Source organism: Tarenaya hassleriana, unplaced genomic scaffold (assembly GCF_000463585.1).
Source record: "Tarenaya hassleriana unplaced genomic scaffold, ASM46358v1 Cleome1, whole genome shotgun sequence".
NCBI lineage: Eukaryota > Viridiplantae > Streptophyta > Magnoliopsida > Brassicales > Cleomaceae > Tarenaya > Tarenaya hassleriana.
The window spans coordinates 2,361,909-2,381,268 of NW_010960187.1; the positions used below are offsets into that span (position 1 = coordinate 2,361,909).

Consider the following 19,360-nt stretch of genomic DNA (forward strand, 5'->3'; position numbering starts at 1 on the left):
GACGTTTAGGGTTTTAATACTCTCTTATATTTTTACTGCAAATAAATCAGTGATTAGTAGAAAAACAACGTTTCCACATTTAAAAAAAAAGAAGAAACCGTGGCATATAATTGACAATTCAAATGTATTTTTGCAGCATATGGATTGGAGATACCTTTCCTTTGCCTATTTATTAGCATGGTTTGTTAGATTTTCTCATTTATTTATTTATTTATTTATTTATTTATTTTTACCCCAAAGTGGACCGAAATAAATTAAAGACGATATATACTAATCATCTAACCCCGTTAACTGATCAATTAAAATAAAAATAAATGCCAATTAATCGACTATTAATTAATTAGTAATTTAAATTTACTGAATTGGGTGGATTGCATTTCAGGGATGAAGAGCAAAAATTGGTCAGATTCTGAGTTTATTTTTCTATCGTATGTTAATATACGTTAATATATTTCGGCGGATAAACATAAATCTATATAACACGTGGGCCGTATGATATGTGAAGATTAATGGGCTTTTTCTGACGGCCCAACGAAACGGTCGGAGGTCGTCAAAGCTCGTCGTCTCTCATCTCCGGCATCATTTCCATTTCCCTCCTCCGATCCGAAAGAATCAATCATCGGACCCGACCGACACGACCCACTGTCTTGTCTCCTGATCGATCTTCAATCCCGTTGACTGCATCTCGGATCGTCTCTCGAACTCGTTCTTTCGTTTTCCTTGTTTTGGTTTGTTGTTTGGTGATACCCCCTTCGATTTCGATTTCCGATGCGTCTCGGAGACCGTTGACCCCCCTCCGGAAAATGAGCTTTCGGTGCGAAGATTCGAATCCTCCGAGTATCTTCGGGATCGATCCAGGATTTCAATTGGCTAAGAAATCAAGGGAAGGGGTCGTAATTAGGGTTTGACCTCGGCCGCGATGGACAGAAATGGGGTATCTCTACTCCTTATTTCGATTTTGTTTCTCTCCCATGGTTCCTTGTTCGGCGACTCTCGGGTGTTGGTTGATGAACAAGCTCCGAAGGACAACTCCACCTCGATACAAGTAAATTGATTTCTTTCCTTTTTTTGCTTTCCAATTCGTTATGTTTTAAAAAAAAAAATCAAAGGATTAGGAGGATGTATATTGAGAGTGGCTTTATGTTTCTGCTTCAGAATTCTCCGTCGCCTAGACCATTACCAGATGCTGATTCATTGTCGAATCCTAGACCCATTGGAGATGAAAAATCCAACAATGTAAAGCCTAAAGAATCTCACACGCCTAATAGTAATTCATCTTCTTCTGATCCAAATGAGTCTCATAGACTTGATTTCGCTAGTCCACCTCCCCAGATACAACCTGGGGACGACAAGAAAGTATCCAATAGGACCGAACAGACAATCACGCCTCCCACAAACCAAACAGATAGCAAAGATAGTGAAAAACGATCAGACAAAAAGACGGAACCTTTGAGCCCTCCTCCTTCAGCTCCTCCGCCTCCAAAGTCGCCGGAGAGTGGGAAGAATGGGGAGGGCTCAATTAGTGGAAGTCCACCTCCCGAGAAGGTCCCTCACGAGGCAAACTCTGAGACCTGCAATGGAATATCTAACATATGCAGGGATGATAAGTCATTGGTGGCATGCACTCTAAGCTTTCAAAGAGGTAACTTTTCTCGCCTTTTTCCGATGCCCTTTCGAGCCATCTGCATCCATTTGTTGGGTATTGTTGGTTTTAGGTTTTCAAGTTTTGAGATTTTTATGCATATTTGGAAACACGTATTTTCCTGTCGGTCTCGTGGTGACTACGAGGGTAGAAAATGTTTGCTGTTGGTTCCTTCCACAACCATGGGGACGGGAGTTGTCCATTGAACACTTGATATGAAAGACAAGTTGACGTTTGTAGCAAGGGGCATAAGCTATATTTTCCTCTGATTGAGTTGAGATCTGAAGCTTCAATTTAAAGTTCTTTTTACTGTGGCAGATTCAGCAAAATGGTCGATTCTAGTTCAAAATGAAGGTGAAGAATCTCTGAAAGCGAAAATTGTTCTCCCGGGTTCTGTCAAAAACCCTTTAAGAGAGTTGACAGTACAGAAACACCAGAGTCAACGGGTATGTGGTGCACGAACCGGCTAGCTTTATCTGTTGGTAGATGTATGTGGATAATTGTGCTTGGCATGCTGCCTTTATGGGATAGGTCTAATAAAGTGATCAATCGGAGATTGGTTAATTTGGCCTTGACGTCTTTACTGGGGTGCAGGTCTTTCCTTTGTAAAGACCCGATGAGTAATGTCTATTTCAAGAATAATTGGTTTACTGATGGGTCTGAAATGTTATCAGCATGCTTGGTGGTTATGATCCGGGTGCAGGTCTTTCCTTTGTAAAGACCCGATGAGTAATGTCTATTTCAAGAATAATTGGTTTACTGATGGGTCTGAAATGTTATCAGCATGCTTGGTGGTTATGATCCGGGTGCAGGTCTTTCTGGGATAGGTCTAATAAAGTGATCAATCGAAATTTGTTAATTTGGCCTTGACGTCTTTACTGGGGTGCAGGTCTTTCCTTTGTAAAGACCCGATGAGTAATGTCTATTTCAAGAATAATTGGTTTACTGATGGGTCTGAAATGTTATCAGCATGCTTGGTGGTTATGATCCGGGTGCAGGTCTTTCCTTTGTAAAGACCCGATGAGTAATGTCTATTTCAAGAATAATTGGTTTACTGATGCGTCTGAAATGTTATCAGCATGCTTGGTGGTTATGATCCGTCATTAGCTTGCTATCAAAATTCTTTTCTAACTTGTAGGGATAGAGATAAAGATAAAACTGATAAGAGTTTACTTGAACAACATTTTGATGTAAAGACTGAAGCACATTACTGTTAGATTACAATTTATGGCTTTACATTTAGCTATATTTGGCTTGAAATCTTTGATGGGACGAGGTTAATGTTCCTGTAGTGATGCGCCTTTCAGAATTAACTTGGATGGATGTTCTGTTCCTCAGGTAAACGTATCAATTTCTGGTGACACAAACAAGATTGTGTTGGACGCTGGGCACGGAGAGTGCGTGCTTCACACGGACCCTTTGGCTCAATCAGGGGAAAGCACCATGTTCATCCACCTTCCATCTTACGAGAAGCTAGTCACGCCCATCAATGGAGCCTACTTCTTGATATTTTCTGTGTTAGTATTTGGGGGAACATGGGCGTGTTGCTCGTTCTGCAAGAAAAGACGGGCAGGGGGTGGGGTGCCGTACCAGGAGCTGGAAATGAGTGGAGGGTCAGGCCTCGAAGCTCAGTCTGGTGGCCATGACGTGGAGACAGCGGACTGGGACGAGAGCTGGGATGACGACTGGGATGAGGGTAATGCCGTGAAATCTCCGGGCGGTGCGAGGAACCTCAGCATCTCCGGCAACGGGTTAACGGCGCGAGGATCAAACCGAGATGGCTGGGAGAATGATTGGGACGATTAGAACACTTAAAAAGAGTCAAGACTGGAGATCAGATTTTGCATGGAAAGACAAGTTAATAGTTTGGACAGGACAGGATTGTGTAGTTCACATATTTCCACACACAACACTGACACCGTTATACTTCTTGTCTATGCTTTTTGTGAGATTTTTTTTTTATATAAAATTTTCCCCTCCGAAAAAATGGTGGAATATCCGAATGTTGAATTTTGATTTAGTAACCTTTTTTAGAAGCCTTGTGGTTTTGGATCGACTTCAAGATCTTTGGTATTATCAGTTTCTAAACTATTGTGTCATCAAGTGCGAACGATATGTGTGCGTGTATATAGCTACCAAATGCGTGGTACATGCAAAGCAGTATGAGCGGCACACACCGAATCGCGCCCCTGGATTCAGTGGGTCCCATCCCTTTGACGTGTCACGTTACTAGGTTTCCGACAAGCACTTGTTTTCACAAATCCGACGTCGTTTCGAATTTCTTTCACCCTTTCTCCGAGGCTCCGAGCAGTATTCTTTCCTTCGTAGTTGAAGCATTCGCACCGTGCTTTCCTTTCCTCTTGGAGCTGAATAGCAATCTCTTATCACGCCGGCGACTTCTCTCCGTCGCGTTCGGTATCGTTTTCTGGCGATCTGTGTTGCAATGGAGTTGACGTCCATCAGATGCCCTAAACCTAGCTTTCTGCACAGAGCTCGTCCCACTCCGCCGGTCACGCCATGTGCTTCGCCGTCTCTTCGCCTCCATCTGCCTTTAACTCGGCGCTGTTTCAGATTTTCGAACTTGGATCGAGCCATCGTGTCCTCGAGAGTTCCGGGCTTTGGCTTTTGCTATCCATATTCTCCGGTCGTCTCGCTGAATCGATCCTTCATTGCTTTCGCCGCGTCTCACGACGAGTCGGTAAGTCTTGGTTTGCCCAAAACATTCAGTTTTTGAAATTTTTTTCCCAGTTGTATTGTAGTTTTCTGCTATTTCATATGCCTGATCTTGTAAATTGTTTTGTCGCGCTAACTTTTGCACTGTTAATCCACAGTTGCATTGAAAAGTGTTAAAGAAATTTCGCTTGCATGAATTTGGATTGTGTAGAGCGAGTTCCGATGTTTTGTTCTTGTGAAATTGGCTAAAGCCTCTCATGATTAAGCAGTAGTATTTGCATTTGTGGGTTCAAGTCTGTCATTTGAGATGCCTGGACAGATTTCGACTGGCACGGGGTGTTGATCTATGAATGTGAGTAAACGCTATTCCGATCATGAAGAAAAGCTACAGTCTCTGAAAATTCCTACCCTTATGTTATTGGACTAACAGAAGCACTCTGAGGTTGAAGTTGAGAAGGAGAAGAGTGACATAGATGCAGAAGATGAGGCATCCAAGAAAGCATGGGAACAAGCTCTTGCTTCTTTCAAAGTGCAGGTTTTGAAAATGCAGAGCGTGTGGGTGGAAGCTTACAATGTTAACTCTCAGAAAGCAATGGTCGTCTTGAAGGAAACCTCCGAGCAGCTCAGAACTCAAGCTGAAAAGGCTAAAGAAGATTTGGGTGCAATAGCAAAAGAGATTGGAGCAGATGGCAAAGAACACATTTTGAAAGCAGCAGAAGATTCACCTGCAGATGTGAAAGAGGTCATTGAAGCATTTGCTTCTGTTGATGATCTCAAAGATGTTTCTCAAGTAGAAGACTTTCACATTGGAATACCCTATGGTAAACATGTGATGTATCTCAATCGTATCTTGTTACTATCATTGCATGTATAATCTAGGTAGGGTTGATAAAATTCTTGTACTTATGCAGGTCTTATTCTGTTCTTGGGGGGCTTTCTTGCCTTTATGGTATCTGGAAGCATTGCTGCTATCAGGTTTGGGGTCATTCTTGGTGGAGCTCTTTTTGGGTTAAGTCTAGCAAGTCTAAAGTCTCGGAAGAAAGGAGAATCGCCGACAAAGTTCTTAAAAGGACAGGCAGGTGAGTAAATCTTCTCTTTGCATTAGTTTGGCTCTTCCTATATCCAGAAAAGTCCAAAGGATCAAGAGCTCATGTCACACTAACAATTACTCGAAATTGCGTTCAGATAACATCACCTTTTCGAGTGGCCATGGTTTGGACTGTTCCTTAAGCGTGCAAGTTAGTAACCATAGACATATACTAGGTGATAACCATATAGTTGATTGACGTATCCATTCTAGTAGGAAGTGATGTCATCCAAGAGAGAATCTTAAAAGGACAAAGAATCATGTACTAAGTTGCTACAAGGGCAGCTAGGTTGGTTTAGGCAACATGAAAAAACTGGATAGAATTTGTATTCATCATGTTGGTTTTTTTTTAATAAGGTTTCTCCCACCTCACAGGCTCACACTCACACTCACTAAGTTATCTTGTCCTGTGATCAAACAGCTATAACAACAATCATATTTTTGAGAGAGTTGTGGTTGCTGTTGTCTCAGGTAGAGCTTCTGACCCATATTCTATTTTTTCAACGTGCATTTACATGATTCAGGCATTTACGAGGCTCATTTGTTTCTCATTTTGCTGCAGAGAACTTCATTCATGGCCCTTGTGACTACCCTTATCAGGTAACAACAACAACACACACACACACGTTTGGAGGATGGCTAACTCGCTGTAAAATATATATATCATACACAAACTCTTTGATTCCGTATATGATCCATGTGACTTGAAATGACTAAGCCCACCTTGGGTATATGAAGGTTATTTGTTAGGACGAGAAAAAAAGGAAGAAAGGCCTAAACTTCCTACTGTTGGTATATGATAATATCGACACTAAATCAATTTATATGTTTATGCAGCGGCGGCGTATTAGCGTTCTTTGTTTACAAGATTGCAGACAATAAGGGAAAGGGACCGAACTTAGAAGAAGGCCGAGGAGGAGAAATCTGAAGCTGAAGAAGGTGGTAAGGTACAATTACCCCAAAAAAAAAAAAGGTTCAAGAAGCCGAGTTAATAGACAGAGGTTAAGATGGTATGGTAAGTTTTTTTCTTCTTCTTGTGGTAATGATAATATAAATCTCAAAGATGGTATTTTTACGAATTGTCATTGATCTCCGCGACACCATGTCATGTTTCCTCGGCGTTGTGCGTTAAAACCCCAAGCGAGAGAGATGTAATATTGTGTGTTCTTTTGGAAAAAAAGTATAAAACCATAAAAATGCTTTGAAAAAAAAAACATAGGTGGTGCTATTAGTTGAGTGAGTTATGACTAATCCATATTTGAACATTAGAAATATTTTGAAGTCAATAAAATTATAACTTACAGATATTTTGTGTATTTATAGAGATAACTAAGTGTTATTGAAAAATAAAAATGCAGAATTATGTTTAAATGCGATATAAAATATTTTTTGGCAATATATTTAAAGAAAAAACCCCTAAAAAATCTCGAACTTACAAAAATATATACAAATAAACCTTCAATTTGTAAAGTTGTCATTTAAACCTTAAACTTGCAACATATAACTGAATAAATTTTTGAACTTGTTGGTCTAATAATCTGTTAACCGGTTTGACCATAATTTCAAGCGATCGGAAATCCACGTTGACTCGCAAAGTTAATGTTAGTGTGTCCACGTAACTCACTTTAAATGATTTTTTGTCACATCAGTATTTTTTGGGTCGAAATTTAATCCGGTTCGAGAGTAAATAATTCCGATTTTGGAGCAAAAAATTTAAAATTGGTTATGTGGACATGATGACATCAACTTTTTCAGACCAACGTGGATTTTCGATCAACTGAAATTGTGGTCAAACCTGTCAACTGGTTATTAGAATAATAATTTGCAAGTTTGAAGTTTTATTCAGTTGCATATTAGAAGTTTGAGGTAAAATGCAATTTTACAAGTTGAAAGTTTATTTGTATATTTTTTTTGCGAGTTCGAGATTTTTTAGGGGTTTTTTCCTATATTTAATATAACTAATATTTTAAATTATTTTTAAGGTTTTATAAAAATGTATAGTTTAAGCAAAAAGTAAATATGATATTACAATAACGTATACCTTGAAATAATATAAGTTACTGTTATTATTTTAGATATAATAATTACAAGGACGACTTCGTTTTGTTATATTAGCTTAACAATTATTTTTATTTGCTAGAACGTCGAGTGCGGCATCCGACCCCGTTTTGTGTCAGTGATCAGACCCATTGTAGAGTTAGGCCCAGTTTGGTAGCAAACATTACGCGTCGTTTCGACTTAACAAGATGCAACTACCTGTCGTTTTTTTAATAGGGTGAAAGTGATTGGGCCGAGGTTTTGTGACCCAAATAATTTGCAGATAATAAGATCCAACCCTCAGGACAGCCCATCTACAATTTTTTTTTCTTTTGGAATTTATAATTTTAGTCATATGTGCTCTTAAATGGGGCCACTTTTAGAAGCCCCATTCTTCCTCCCACACCCACCATTGCAATTGCAACATTTGTTCGTGTTTCTCTGATAAATATGAACTCGTTATATATATATATGAAGTTTTTCTTAAAAAGATTTCAATCAATGTGTTCAATACATAGGATCACGACAATAATAATCTCATCTAAATATCAGATAATAAGACCAAAACTAGCACTAATTAAATTCTGAATAATTTGCATGTACAAACCTTAATCTTACACACGTGCAGATATCACCATACATAACCAAGAAAGACATGGTGGTCGGATTTCATGTGTACGGTACAGGACGCCACGAACAAAAAGAAATTCGGGAAGTCAAATAATATAAATATCATGAGAAATCAAAGCTAAAGTCGTCCATAAAATCATCGAAGCCGAAAGATGCCGTACATGAATCGAGGACCGTAGGATCGGATTCATCCAACGGCGGAGGGAGGTCGTCGGATTCCTGTTTCACGGGGAGGGTAAAACCGTCATTACCCTGGTCGAAACTGAGGAAGAGGGAGGGGTTGTCGTGGCGGTCGGGGGAGTGGAGGAAGAGGTGTGGTGCCACGTGGAGATCTCGACACGTGTGATTCCCGTAGTACGTCGTACGGTACACCGGCGGATCATCCCTCATCTGCTGCACTTGTTTTGTCGCTTGGCATTTCTGCTCGTACTTGTGTGTGCATCTGTAGTAGTTCCTGTACCCACATTGATTTTTTAGTTATAAAATTAAATTAAATTTAACGGTTATCGTTATAAATAATACCCTAATATCAAGATTAGGGGTGGCATTTCACATTTTGATTCTTTCCGTTTTATAAATTCTATATCTATCTATTAAGAGTTTTTATATTAGATTTGATCTATATTCCATTCGCATTTAATTTTTAACAATAAAAATATATTAATGTTATTTTTATATATGATTCAGATTCGGTTTTTAGATAGAATAATCATTCATTTTTTATATTAGATTTAATTCGATTACAGTTATATATGAATTTAGATTGGGATTATGAATGGCAATACAAAACATATACATACCTAGGGTGCTTGGACCGGAGGATATTTTTCTGACCGTATTTTCTCCACGAATGGTCGTCATCAAAAGGTGATGGAGAGTCCTCTCTTGACCACGAATGCGCATGTTTTCTGTCATCATTGAGAGATGAAAACATTATACAATGAAATCAACAATTATATATCCCGTATATGTATATATATATATATTCATATTTTTTTCTTTAATATGATGTTCATTTCAAACTGTTGTTTTAACCAAAATCTTCATAGCCTAAATATCTAATATCTAGACACCAATTTACTATCGATACCAAAAGAAAAAAAAAACTAGAGAGAGATTTCTAACATTATCATAGGGTATAGTTTTTTTAATAACTAAAAATTCACTGGTCTTTCGATCCAACTAATCATAATTTATTATATAATCAATAGATAACAATAAATTAATATAGAAGATGAAATAGTACAAAACATATTCGAAAATAAATATAAATGACAAAATCATCCAGCTGTAACGACAATTGTAATGATCTGTCATTATGTAGACACTCGACAACTGTGTTGATCTGTAAATATAATATAATTGTATTTTTTTTTTACGAAAAATGTTATTTTTACTAACATAATTTCTATAATTTGTTTTACCGTTGTTAACTTTAAGCAATAATTAATTTTGTAAATGTAAGTGATAATGAATGTGAAGTGAAGTGGAAATGAAGTTATTGTTTGATATATCAAACGAAACTTGGCATGTATGTTCATATAGAGAGAAGAAACAAAAAGAGGAAACCAATCAAATTTTCAATCAAGCATGATTTCTAATTAATCAAAATTAAACTGGGTAAGTAATTAAGAGGAGAAAGCTCAAGGGTTTTGATGGATGGATGAGATCAGATCAAACGCTATCTATCGATCAAGTCGAGGCCTTCGCAATTAATCTCGATAGTCATTGAGAAAAAAAAATGACTACAAGGAGGAGATAGACAAAAAAAAGGTTGTATTTATATTCTAAGTAACTTCCATTTTTATCGAAAGCACTTATATGCGGATTGCTAATTTCATAGACTTATATGAGCTGCTTACAAGAATAGAAAATGGAATCTTAGGGACATTTGATTCAAATGGAAAACACCCCTATTATATGTAATGATTGATTAACGAATAGATTTCGAATTTAATGGAGGAACCTAAAAGTAGAATTGTAGAAAGAATTTTAAAACGAACCAAAAAGGTCGTCGTATAAGACGCAAAGGAGCAGATACCAATGGATATATACAGATGAGGGAGCGTATATATATACCTGCGCTTGTAACATCCTCTGCGATTCCTGGGGAGGGAGCTGCGGATGCTCTCGCCGGAATCATCGGATTTCCGGCTATCAGGCGCCGAAGAACCCACCGGAATCTGAGAAACCTCTTCGAAGTGATCAAATCTGCGGAGGATGGAGAGAGTATTAGTGAAAGAGGCCACTATCTTCTTCAGAAGATCCTCCTTATCTGTCTTCGACGGATTCTCCATTGCCGTCCTCAGCCGATCGGCGCAATCACGCCCCCGGATCAGCTCCTCCATCGCCTTCTCCCTCTCCAACCCTAGATTCTCCGACGACGAACTCATCCTCTCTCTCTCTCTTGTTTTTTTTTTAAATTTTTTTTTGGGGGTCAAGTGTGGGACTTATAAAGAGTGATGGAAATGAGAGTGAAGGGATCGGGAAATTCGTTGGAAGAAAATATAAATCGCAATGGGAAATGTCGGGGAAGGTTCCCTTACTCCCTTTTTGCCTCAAGGAGCCGTTAAGTTTAACGGCGTCTGTCGAGAGGTGATAGCGGGGCCGTTGAGTTTAACGACGTACGCGAGGTGATATCACGGTGCTTACGTCATCATCCGGACGTCAGCTTCGCCTTCCCGCCTTGCACGCCGGGCACTAAAATAAACACGTATAATCTAATCTTGGTATTTTATGCTGGGGTTCCGAGAACGACGGACGAAAAGACGGTTATAACCTCGGATTAGTGTGTGAAAAACGCTGAAATGGACCAAATGGCTTTGTCAAAAGGGTCATTTCATTCGATGTGGAAAACGACAAGGGCGGCTATCTCCTTTGAGGATAAGGCAAAAAAATAAAATATATATTTCGATGCCGTTGGGCAAATAATTACATGCGAATCCGGCTACCGCATCTGGTGCACCCTGCTCATGAAAACTTCCACGTGTCAGAGATCCCTGATTTCTGGAGAAAATGTGGACCGTTGGATGCATACAAGAGAATAGAACATTCATATTTCAAGACCTATTGAGAAGTGGGAAAATGCTATGAAAACACTCATTTTACAAAATCTATAAAAAATATCAAATTTTAATTTAATAAATAAACACAACATTAACTTTTGAAATTGAAAATACATCGATATAAAATATTCGTAAATTCGGATATTTTTATTGATTTTTTTCTTAAAAAATTCAACAAGAAGAGCAGCCTATTGTTTAGTATTTATATTTATATAATTGATTCAAATCATACAATGATGGAGATTTTCATTTTTCGCTTTTGTATGTGACTTAAGAAGGGATAATAATTATTCCACTATATATATACACACACACACAAACATGTATATGGTTTTGGAAGACATGCGCTCAAGCTATCAGAAAGCAAGTGACACCAACTCTACAACTATCGTCCGAATTCTTCCTTGTTGTTGTCTCTTTTCTTTTCTGCCCCCCGGGCCTCCTCTTTTACATTATTATTTACAAAAACAAAAAAACAAAAACAAACCGACGGGCACATCGTCAGTGTCACGTAACAACTTGCCTGGGCCTAAATAAGCCTCTCTCTATCATATATATATATATATATATATATATTAATATATAGTACGAGAATGGGTATACCGTCTGCCTCTGGCATTGGAACATTAATTTATCGGCTTACACGACTGAAACATGATAATGTTATTTATTGTACCACTTAAATAAAATACAATAATAACAATGCCACTTCCTTCACACGTCATATATAATAATTAAAACCCTTCATCTACAAAGTTTTTATATTTCTCCTAAAGGACCGGGGGGAATATATTCCCTGCTCACATCTCCCACTTGTAAAAAATATCACACACATAAGACAACACCAAAAGTTCAAAACAAACCACGTTCAGATTTGTCAATGGCAGCCTGAGTTTTTTTTTTTGGTGTGAATCTGGACCAATAATTGTTAAAAAAAGAAAAGGTTATCAGTTGGATTAAGCAGAGGTTAATTCCATAAAATGAACCAAGATTAACAGTCCCCCATACCATACCACACCACACCATACCATACCATACCATACCATACCATACCATACCATACCATACCATACCATACCATATACCCTTTTGAAAGAGTTCACTCTTGGCTCTCTCCTTTTGATTTTAATAGTTTGCACAAAACAACCTTCTTTTCATGTGAGAAAGAAGAAAATATATTTTCAACCACACCTTAATCTTTACAACCCTACTGTTATTTTATACCCCACCCCACCACCATCCATCCCCCTCACTTAAAGTAGTTACTGCACCCCCTCGCTTTAAGCCAATTCCTCAGCCTCAAGTGTATAATATATAAAACACAAATATACTACACATTTACCTCTCCTAGAACAGTTAACTTCATCTTTCTCAATCCCTTCTATATTTTGGATCCACTTCAATTCAATTCTCATGTCACCCAGTTCATCATCTTACCTCTATCACCTCAGAGTTCTCTGCTATTCTTTTTTTTTTTTTAATCATCATCATCATCATCATCATCATCATCATCCTCATCCTCCGCTTTAGCGTCGTCCTGGATCGCCTCTGTGTAGATCACCTGAGTTATGCGAAAAACGTCATGCACGAGAACCAGGAAGGGACAAAGTTTTACACTTTTTAGGTGCTCTTAGTTCTGGTTTTACCAGAGTCACAACCACTGATCTACACGAATTTGTATTTACTACAATTACAATCATTCTTCGGTAACTTACAATTACAAGCCCAAGCCTCGATCAACCCAAACAACATTCGGCCCGGGCTTAAACTGATATCGAGTCTTGTAACTATTAGAGTTACAACCATGTATCAGTCCCCTACAACTACAAGAGTGAGCATAGGCACAAATCTGAGTTATGTACCTGACTTAATGGCTCCTGCCTAGGTTAGGAGACAGTTGACAGCAAATAGGAGAAATACCATATCAATGTGTGTTTTTTGAATTTCACATTAAAAGGCATCATGATCTGGTTCATGACCTGGTTTCCGCCTCAGAAAACCACGGCGCTTATCTAGCCTCTCAGCTTCTCTTGCTATCTGGATATCCGAGGGCCAAAACGCTTGGCTCATGACCTTGACAAGGAAACGGGGCAATAACCCCACCACTATTATGAGTAGAATTGTGAGCCAATATCTAGCTGTCGTTACCAGATAGTAGATTGTCCTGTCAGCATTGCAAACCATCAAACTAGATTAGCTTAACATACAGAAGGTGTTAAAAATAAAAACTTTTTTTCTATGTAAAAGAGTCCGGGAGCTAACCCATAATTCGGGAACACAGGTATGGAGTCGAGTACCACCATACAAGCATATGTAATCATGATAGACCCCCAAACAGCCAAATGAGTAACGAAGACCCAACGTTGAATGTCCATAGCAAGGTGGATATTAACCAAGATAACAACAGCGATGGTCCACAAGCTCCCGATACTCCAAATATCAATTGTGCCCTCCTTGTAGGTGAGCAGAGGTACGTAGAAAAGAGCAAGACTCTGCCATAGCGTGTCTACCATTGTGAACCAGAAGAGGCGCATATTATAAGCCTCATGTCTATGCCCCACACCATAGAGTTTTGGATGCTTCAGTAATGTCCTATGGCTTAAATCCTTGTCCAAGATACCAACTATAATGGTGGGGATTGAAGTGTATATTACAGAATAAAATACACTGCTCCAGTCCGTTAATGCAGAAGTTGTGGAGAAAGCTGCAAATAGTATGTACCTACCAAAAGTTGTTAAGAGTTGTATCAATGTAAACCACATACATGAGCTACGGAGATTAGTTGCAACGACTCAAATTAACCTCCAAATAGCAGCCATGGGTACCACCGGTAGCCGGCAATTGCCATCAGAACTTAAATCGTGTCATTTTGGCAATCAGCGGTGGTAGATACAGAAATACGAAAAATTTGAAAGAGGTAATAACAATCAAGCAAATACTTTTTTTATTAATTTTTTTAATTTTTTTCTTATTTCTTTTTCAGTATTCTTTTGAAACTTTCTTAATTTTTATTTTTCTAAATTTGGAGAGCGAAAAAACTGAAAATATGGTTGCAACACAACCCTCAGCATCTGAATGGCCAAATGCATATGCAAGCGCATCCACAAATTTTGGCACCAGCCGGAGGCTAGGAGTCAAGGCTTGAATATGGATGGCACAGAGTAAACAGTTGATGAAATATGTTTTGGAATCAATGAGTGAAATACTTACCAGAATAGCATCAACACAAATACAGCGTTGCGATAGAAGTTGTAAAGAACTAAATAAGCAACGCGCTGATAGTTCCAGTGTCCATGAACTAGCAGCAGCCTCTTCAAAAACCGAAATTGTCCCATAGCAAAATCTGATGCCATCACTGCCTGACGGCCTTCTTGTCCACAGATTCCAACCCCAACGTCAGCCATTTGAATCATCGAAACATCATTGGCCCCTGACAGATTTATTGGCCACAAGATGATTTAGCGAAATCATGCAAAAATGAGCAGAAGTATGAGGAAATAACTAAACATCACTTACCATCGCCAATCGCCAGCGTCATATCATCAGTACGGCTCTTGATTAGATCAACTATTCCAGCTTTCTGTAGCGGAGCAACACGACAACATAAAACAACTCTACAAGCAATTGCCAGGTCGAAAAGCTGTAGAAACATCAAAGAAGAAAAAAGGATCAACAAATAGAATTCTAAAAATTAAGTTAAACTAATCTGCTCTATTAACTTAAGAAACAAAGGTTGTAGAAAATAATTAATAGATCCTCACATCTGACTCCAAGTCTTTCTCCAAAATGTACACAAGACTATTCCCATCAATGATGAGAGCAAGTGGAGCACATGGAACCATCATGTCCTCTTGAAAGGACAATTTAGGGTCATATGCCATTGCAAGATAAGGATTGACATTTTCATCTTCTCTATTAACCTTCTCATCTGCCTTATTCATTGATCTCATGATATATTTTGCCTTCGCATCAGCCAGGAGGTTTCTGCATTCATCCTCAGAATGGCCATTGATAATTATCTGTCGCATGTCAGCTGTGAGAAGCTTGCAAGAGAGTCCAATTGAAATTGCTGTCTCTTGTTTATCCCCTGTCAGTACCCAAACCTTGATTCCTGCTTCTCGCAGGGCCTCAATGGCTTCAGGAACTCCATCTTGAAGCTTGTCTTCGATCCCCGTTGCACCAAGTAAATTCAGGTTGCATTCTATGAGAGATGCTGTTAGTCGTAGTTTTGCAGCCCTGTCAATCAGAGAAGTGCTAGCATCTCCATACCTCTGCTGCCATTGGTCAAGCTCTGTATCGGTAAGATCCTTCGCAGCAATTACAAGAGTGCGTAAACCTTGTTGAGAATATTCGATCAAATGGCTGTGAGTTTCTTGCCTTAACTGATCAACCCTCTCATAGTTTGCTAGTATACTGAACATAGAAGTATCAGCACCTTTGACCAAGACCTTAACATCATTGTTCGGATATCTAATTACGACTGACATCCTTTTCCGCACACTGTCGAACTCATGCAGACCTATAACATCCAATCTGCATTGATAACATAAAGCATACAGCCCCATTAGATGGTGGAAGATGTGATTTGGCTGTAACAACACTTATGGGACAGAACAAGCAATAGTAGGTGAATACCTTAGTTTCTCACCCTTGACATCAATCACCACATGCCCTGATGTGCGTTCAAAGAGAGTATAACCATAAGCTCTGGCTGCACAAACGAGCGCTTGCTCATCAGGGGACTCACCTTGATACTCAATAGCTCCAAGATCTTCCTCTGCCCCATGGATTGGAACCACAGTGTTACATACAGCTAGTGCAAGGAAAAACTCATGAGCTGCAATCGTCTCATCCCCTTTCGCTTTTTGGTGCAGCAGTTCCATCAATTCAAGATCAACTAGAACTTGAGATTTGCGTTTGCATCCTGTATCTGCAAGTTGGGAAGAGCAAAATCAGAAGCCCTATTCCACATGAAAATAAAATTGAACTGGCTGAAACAATCTACTGACTACTGTGACTAGGAAAGAATATAGCTAACGAGAACATAAACCATCAACACAATTCCTAGGTAAACTTCTAATCATATCTAGGATTTGGAAAAGGAAGAACAAAGATACCTACAATACCTAAATTGCCTTTGATAGCAGATGCTCGTTTTATCCTAATGTTATTATTCTAAATCATGAAAACAGGATATTGCTAACTTTGAAATTGAATTTTACTCGACAAAGCAAATGATCTAGTATACCTTGGACACTGTGATCATGTATTAAATCACCTACTGGCAAAGAGCTCCCATAATTCTTTCCATAGACACTTGCCCTTCTGAATTCCATTTTATTTTCTGTCAGAGTCCCAGTCTTATCAGAAAATACGTATCGCACTTGACCCAGATCCTCATTTATATTCAGTGATCTGCACTGAAACCTTGATCCGGAGCTGCTGTCAAACATGTGCCTGTCTTCTATCATAAAATAGGATTGGCCCAAACGAACTAGTTCCATTGTAATATAAAGAGAAATTGGAATCATGATCTGGAAGACAATTACAGAACTGAGAAAGGAAATCAAAGACTCCAAAGGGATCCCGTAATATTTATAGTTCTTGTGTGGTGCCTTGTTGAAATCGCGTTTTCTGTAATAAGGTGAGGTGTCTAGCTGCTTCTTGTGGCGTTGGAGCCAGAAACCTGAACCCAATGCCACAACGAGACACATGATGAAAAGGAAAATGGACAGCCACAGTGTTTCTCTGTTCATGTAGCTTTCCAGCTTGCTTCTTTTACAAGGAGATACTGCACTATTGAGCATAGCTTTCGTCTCTTGTCCAGCATATACCACAACACCAATGATCCAATCCGTGTTCTTCAGCTGACAGCCACGCAACACAATGTTTGATTGGCTAAGAGGAAATTGTTGCCCATTGAACTCCATGGTGGCTGTGAACTCATAAATATTTCTGTTTGGCTGCTCACACTTTATCAGTCCAAATTCTGAGCACCCTTCAAATACCGAAGAAGTCGTCTCCTGCCTCGCATATCGTGTCTTCAAGTTCGACTCGCCATCCAAGTTCATTGTCTGAATATAAGCGAGTCCACTGGGATCACTCGTACATAACAACACCATGTCACACGGTATTGATTCATCAGCATGAATCTTAACTACTTCACCAGCTTGTATTTTCTTCCAACTTTTCATTCGGAATTCCCCAAATTGAAGCACAAGAGCCTCTCTGTTGTTCTCGTTACGATCTGATCTGTGTCTTCTCCAGTCTTCATAGCCATCTTTGATAGCTGTGACACACAATACAAATAGGAGTGGAAAGAGAGACACTGTCCTCCCAAAGACTGCGAGAGGAGGAAGCTGGTTGAGAGCAGCGATTGCAAGAAAATACAAGTAAGCAACCCTATGGAACTGAATGAAAAGGTTCTTGGGCAAGAAGGTGATCAGTGTGTACTTGCTTGTCCTGATCTCATTTCCCGTGAACTCGTAGTTATCATTAGTTTTCCATGGATCATTGATGTAAACCAGCCTTGCATTCTCTTCACAAAGTAGGTTATTTTCAAAGATAGCACTTTTGCTTCTTGCCCTGCTGGATTTGTGAAACTTCTCCCCAGAAATCTCAAACGAGGAAGCACTGCGACTATTGTTATGCAGCTCCATTGCACCCCCCGATACAAAGTTTCTCCTTTCCTTCGTGGGGTGTGCCAATGAGAACTGCTGAGGGATATGAAGCTCAGCAGAACGGAATTTTTTGTCAGTGGGATGTGGATGACGTCTCTCAAAGGGAGACAAACCGAAGTCTGTTCCTACAACAGTAGTGGCCTCTTCCTCTTTATCTTCCTCGTGATCTATGCGACCACTCTGACCCTCTTCAACATCAGAAGATGAGACAGAAACATTCCTGTCAAGGAAACCGATGGAGTCTAAGCTGCGAGGTGACCGACAATGATGTACCACAGAAGAAGGCTCAGATGGTGACAGCAATGGCTGTCCAGAGCTCATAAATTATTCTCCAATGACAACATTGGAGATGTATACATGCGCAGGTCAAATGCTAACATTCCAGAGAAAATTCTAACAGCTCCAGAAACTGTTTCTCATATAACAACAAGAGCCAATGAGATATGAGGCTCGCTTCCTGAGAATGCCCGAGCTTCGGCCGCAGATAACAGGCGAACCATTACCTAAACCAATAGATATGTTTCTCCTCTAATTAGCACTCCCCTCCCCAAAATCATAAGACCTCAATTTTCCGCAGAAACTACGCCAATGGAAGCACGGTATCGAACCACCGAGATCGAAGTTCCGAAAGAAACGCGAAATGCGGCTTCCAATAGCCTGGTTAGAACCCCCCTAAAGCTCGGACTACGACGGCAGATGTTGAACCGCTACAGATTCCCTAACGACGGAACGAATACCGAAACCCTAATAGACATCGGAAAAGGAGAAATCTAGAGATCTAGAGACAAAATTACGAAGCTGGGGCAGCAATGAGGATCAAAATGGAGACAAAATCCTGATCAGATCGATAAGCAATCGAGACACGTGATAGAAGCCAAATCTGCAAGACACGACGAAAAAAGAAAAAAAAAACATGATGAGATTGACATAAATTGACAAATGAAGCAGAAGAAACAATAAATGAAGAAGAAACAAGGTACCGACGCAAATGGCTCATCGTCTCGGGAACCGGGAGACAGAAACAGATCAACAGATCGTTCAACGCACAGAAACCGAGATCACGAGAAGATTGTCGGAAAAAATGGATCCGAAATCAAAAGGAGAAAAGAGAGAGGGGAGAGGGGAGAGGGGAAGAGAGAGAGAGAGAGAAAAGGAAGGAAGAATGGAAAGAGTGAGAACGCGAGGAAGGGGAAGCGAGGAAATCGCAAGAGAGACGTGTGGCAAAACTCTCTCGTTGCCGCTTTTTGAAAGCAGAGGCTTCGCAATCGCTTTTATCACACTTCCACCTCACTCAAACAACAAGTTTCTTTAAGGATCATCATCATCATCATCGTTATCATCATCATCATCATCATCATCATCGTCATCATCATCGGATCAACCCGTAAATGTGGTTTTGCTTTGACATCGTGATTAACTCTTTTTTGTTATTTTTTTCTTTTTTTATCTCATAATGTAAAAAAATAATTCTATAACTTTTATTCAATATAAATGGTGATTTTTATAAATTGTATGATGATTATAAGTGGTCATTCTTAGATAGATT

At 39.3% G+C, this 19,360-nt stretch overlaps 4 protein-coding genes and 1 long non-coding RNA gene across 7 annotated transcripts; 3 read left to right on the plus strand and 2 right to left on the minus strand.

Moving 5' to 3' along the window:
* Positions 1–559: 559 nt before the first annotated feature.
* Positions 560–3,656, plus strand: LOC104806162. Its single transcript, XM_010530907.2, has 4 exons — positions 560–1,045; positions 1,156–1,642; positions 1,961–2,088; positions 2,981–3,656. The coding sequence occupies exons 1-4, from the start codon at positions 920–922 to the stop codon at positions 3,446–3,448; spliced, it is 1,209 nt and encodes a 402-aa protein (XP_010529209.1). The 5' UTR covers positions 560–919; the 3' UTR covers positions 3,449–3,656.
* On the plus strand, positions 2,095–2,974 carry LOC104806156. The gene is made up of 3 exons (XR_770584.1): positions 2,095–2,236; positions 2,346–2,454; positions 2,532–2,974. It is a non-coding gene; the product is annotated as an uncharacterized LOC104806156 (long non-coding RNA).
* Positions 3,657–3,916: 260 nt separating the features above from the next.
* Positions 3,917–6,500, plus strand: LOC104806171 (protein FATTY ACID EXPORT 3, chloroplastic-like). Its single transcript, XM_010530921.1, has 6 exons — positions 3,917–4,340; positions 4,746–5,136; positions 5,227–5,394; positions 5,824–5,873; positions 5,965–6,002; positions 6,240–6,500. Exons 1-6 carry the CDS (start codon positions 4,086–4,088, stop codon positions 6,328–6,330), a joined length of 993 nt encoding a protein of 330 aa, XP_010529223.1. The 5' UTR covers positions 3,917–4,085; the 3' UTR covers positions 6,331–6,500.
* A 1,483-nt stretch (positions 6,501–7,983) lies between these two features.
* LOC104806176 (probable WRKY transcription factor 70) lies at positions 7,984–10,586 on the minus strand. The gene is made up of 3 exons (XM_010530933.2): positions 10,149–10,586; positions 8,870–8,977; positions 7,984–8,523 (listed from the first exon to the last, which is right to left on the minus strand). The coding sequence occupies exons 1-3, from the start codon at positions 10,460–10,462 to the stop codon at positions 8,172–8,174; spliced, it is 774 nt and encodes a 257-aa protein (XP_010529235.1). The 5' UTR covers positions 10,463–10,586; the 3' UTR covers positions 7,984–8,171.
* Positions 10,587–12,221: 1,635 nt separating this feature from the next.
* Positions 12,222–19,229, minus strand: LOC104806184 (phospholipid-transporting ATPase 1-like). Of its 3 annotated transcripts, none has more exons than XR_770587.2 (9): positions 18,799–19,229; positions 16,383–18,694; positions 15,770–16,064; positions 14,896–15,667; positions 14,651–14,774; positions 14,345–14,564; positions 13,397–13,855; positions 12,997–13,298; positions 12,222–12,695 (listed from the first exon to the last, which is right to left on the minus strand). XR_770587.2 is itself a non-coding variant. In XM_010530954.2 (8 exons), the coding sequence occupies exons 2-8, from the start codon at positions 18,133–18,135 to the stop codon at positions 13,085–13,087; spliced, it is 3,837 nt and encodes a 1,278-aa protein (XP_010529256.1). In that variant the 5' UTR covers positions 18,136–18,694; positions 18,795–19,229; the 3' UTR covers positions 12,801–13,084. The 3 variants fall into 3 exon arrangements, 1 of the variants encoding a protein (XP_010529256.1); XR_770586.2 differs by having other exon boundaries at positions 18,795–19,229; XM_010530954.2 differs by lacking the exon at positions 12,222–12,695 and having other exon boundaries at positions 12,801–13,298; positions 18,795–19,229.
* Between the last annotated feature and the right edge of the window lie 131 nt (positions 19,230–19,360).

Excerpts from the sequence above, each read along its gene's own strand:
- LOC104806162 (XM_010530907.2), top strand. The coding sequence starts at position 920 with ATGGACAGAAATGGGGTATCTCTACTCCTTATTTCGATTTTGTTTCTC. Across the intron at positions 1,046-1,155 it reads ACAACTCCACCTCGATACAA|AATTCTCCGTCGCCTAGACC; the intron begins GTAAATTGATTT and ends TTTCTGCTTCAG. Across the intron at positions 2,089-2,980 it reads AGAAACACCAGAGTCAACGG|GTAAACGTATCAATTTCTGG; the intron begins GTATGTGGTGCA and ends TCTGTTCCTCAG.
- LOC104806171 (XM_010530921.1), top strand. The coding sequence starts at position 4,086 with ATGGAGTTGACGTCCATCAGATGCCCTAAACCTAGCTTTCTGCACAGA. Across the intron at positions 5,137-5,226 it reads TCACATTGGAATACCCTATG|GTCTTATTCTGTTCTTGGGG; the intron begins GTAAACATGTGA and ends GTACTTATGCAG. Across the intron at positions 5,395-5,823 it reads GTTCTTAAAAGGACAGGCAG|CTATAACAACAATCATATTT; the intron begins GTGAGTAAATCT and ends GTGATCAAACAG.
- LOC104806176 (XM_010530933.2), bottom strand. The coding sequence starts at position 10,462 with ATGAGTTCGTCGTCGGAGAATCTAGGGTTGGAGAGGGAGAAGGCGATG. Across the intron at positions 8,978-10,148 it reads AGAGGATGTTACAAGCGCAG|AAAACATGCGCATTCGTGGT; the intron begins GTATATATATAC and ends CAATGATGACAG. Across the intron at positions 8,524-8,869 it reads CTCCGGTCCAAGCACCCTAG|GAACTACTACAGATGCACAC; the intron begins GTATGTATATGT and ends ATGTGGGTACAG.
- LOC104806184 (XM_010530954.2), bottom strand. The coding sequence starts at position 18,135 with ATGAGCTCTGGACAGCCATTGCTGTCACCATCTGAGCCTTCTTCTGTG. Across the intron at positions 15,668-15,769 it reads GTCAAGGGTGAGAAACTAAG|ATTGGATGTTATAGGTCTGC; the intron begins GTATTCACCTAC and ends TTATCAATGCAG. Across the intron at positions 13,299-13,396 it reads CCTGTGTTCCCGAATTATGG|GACAATCTACTATCTGGTAA; the intron begins GTTAGCTCCCGG and ends CAATGCTGACAG.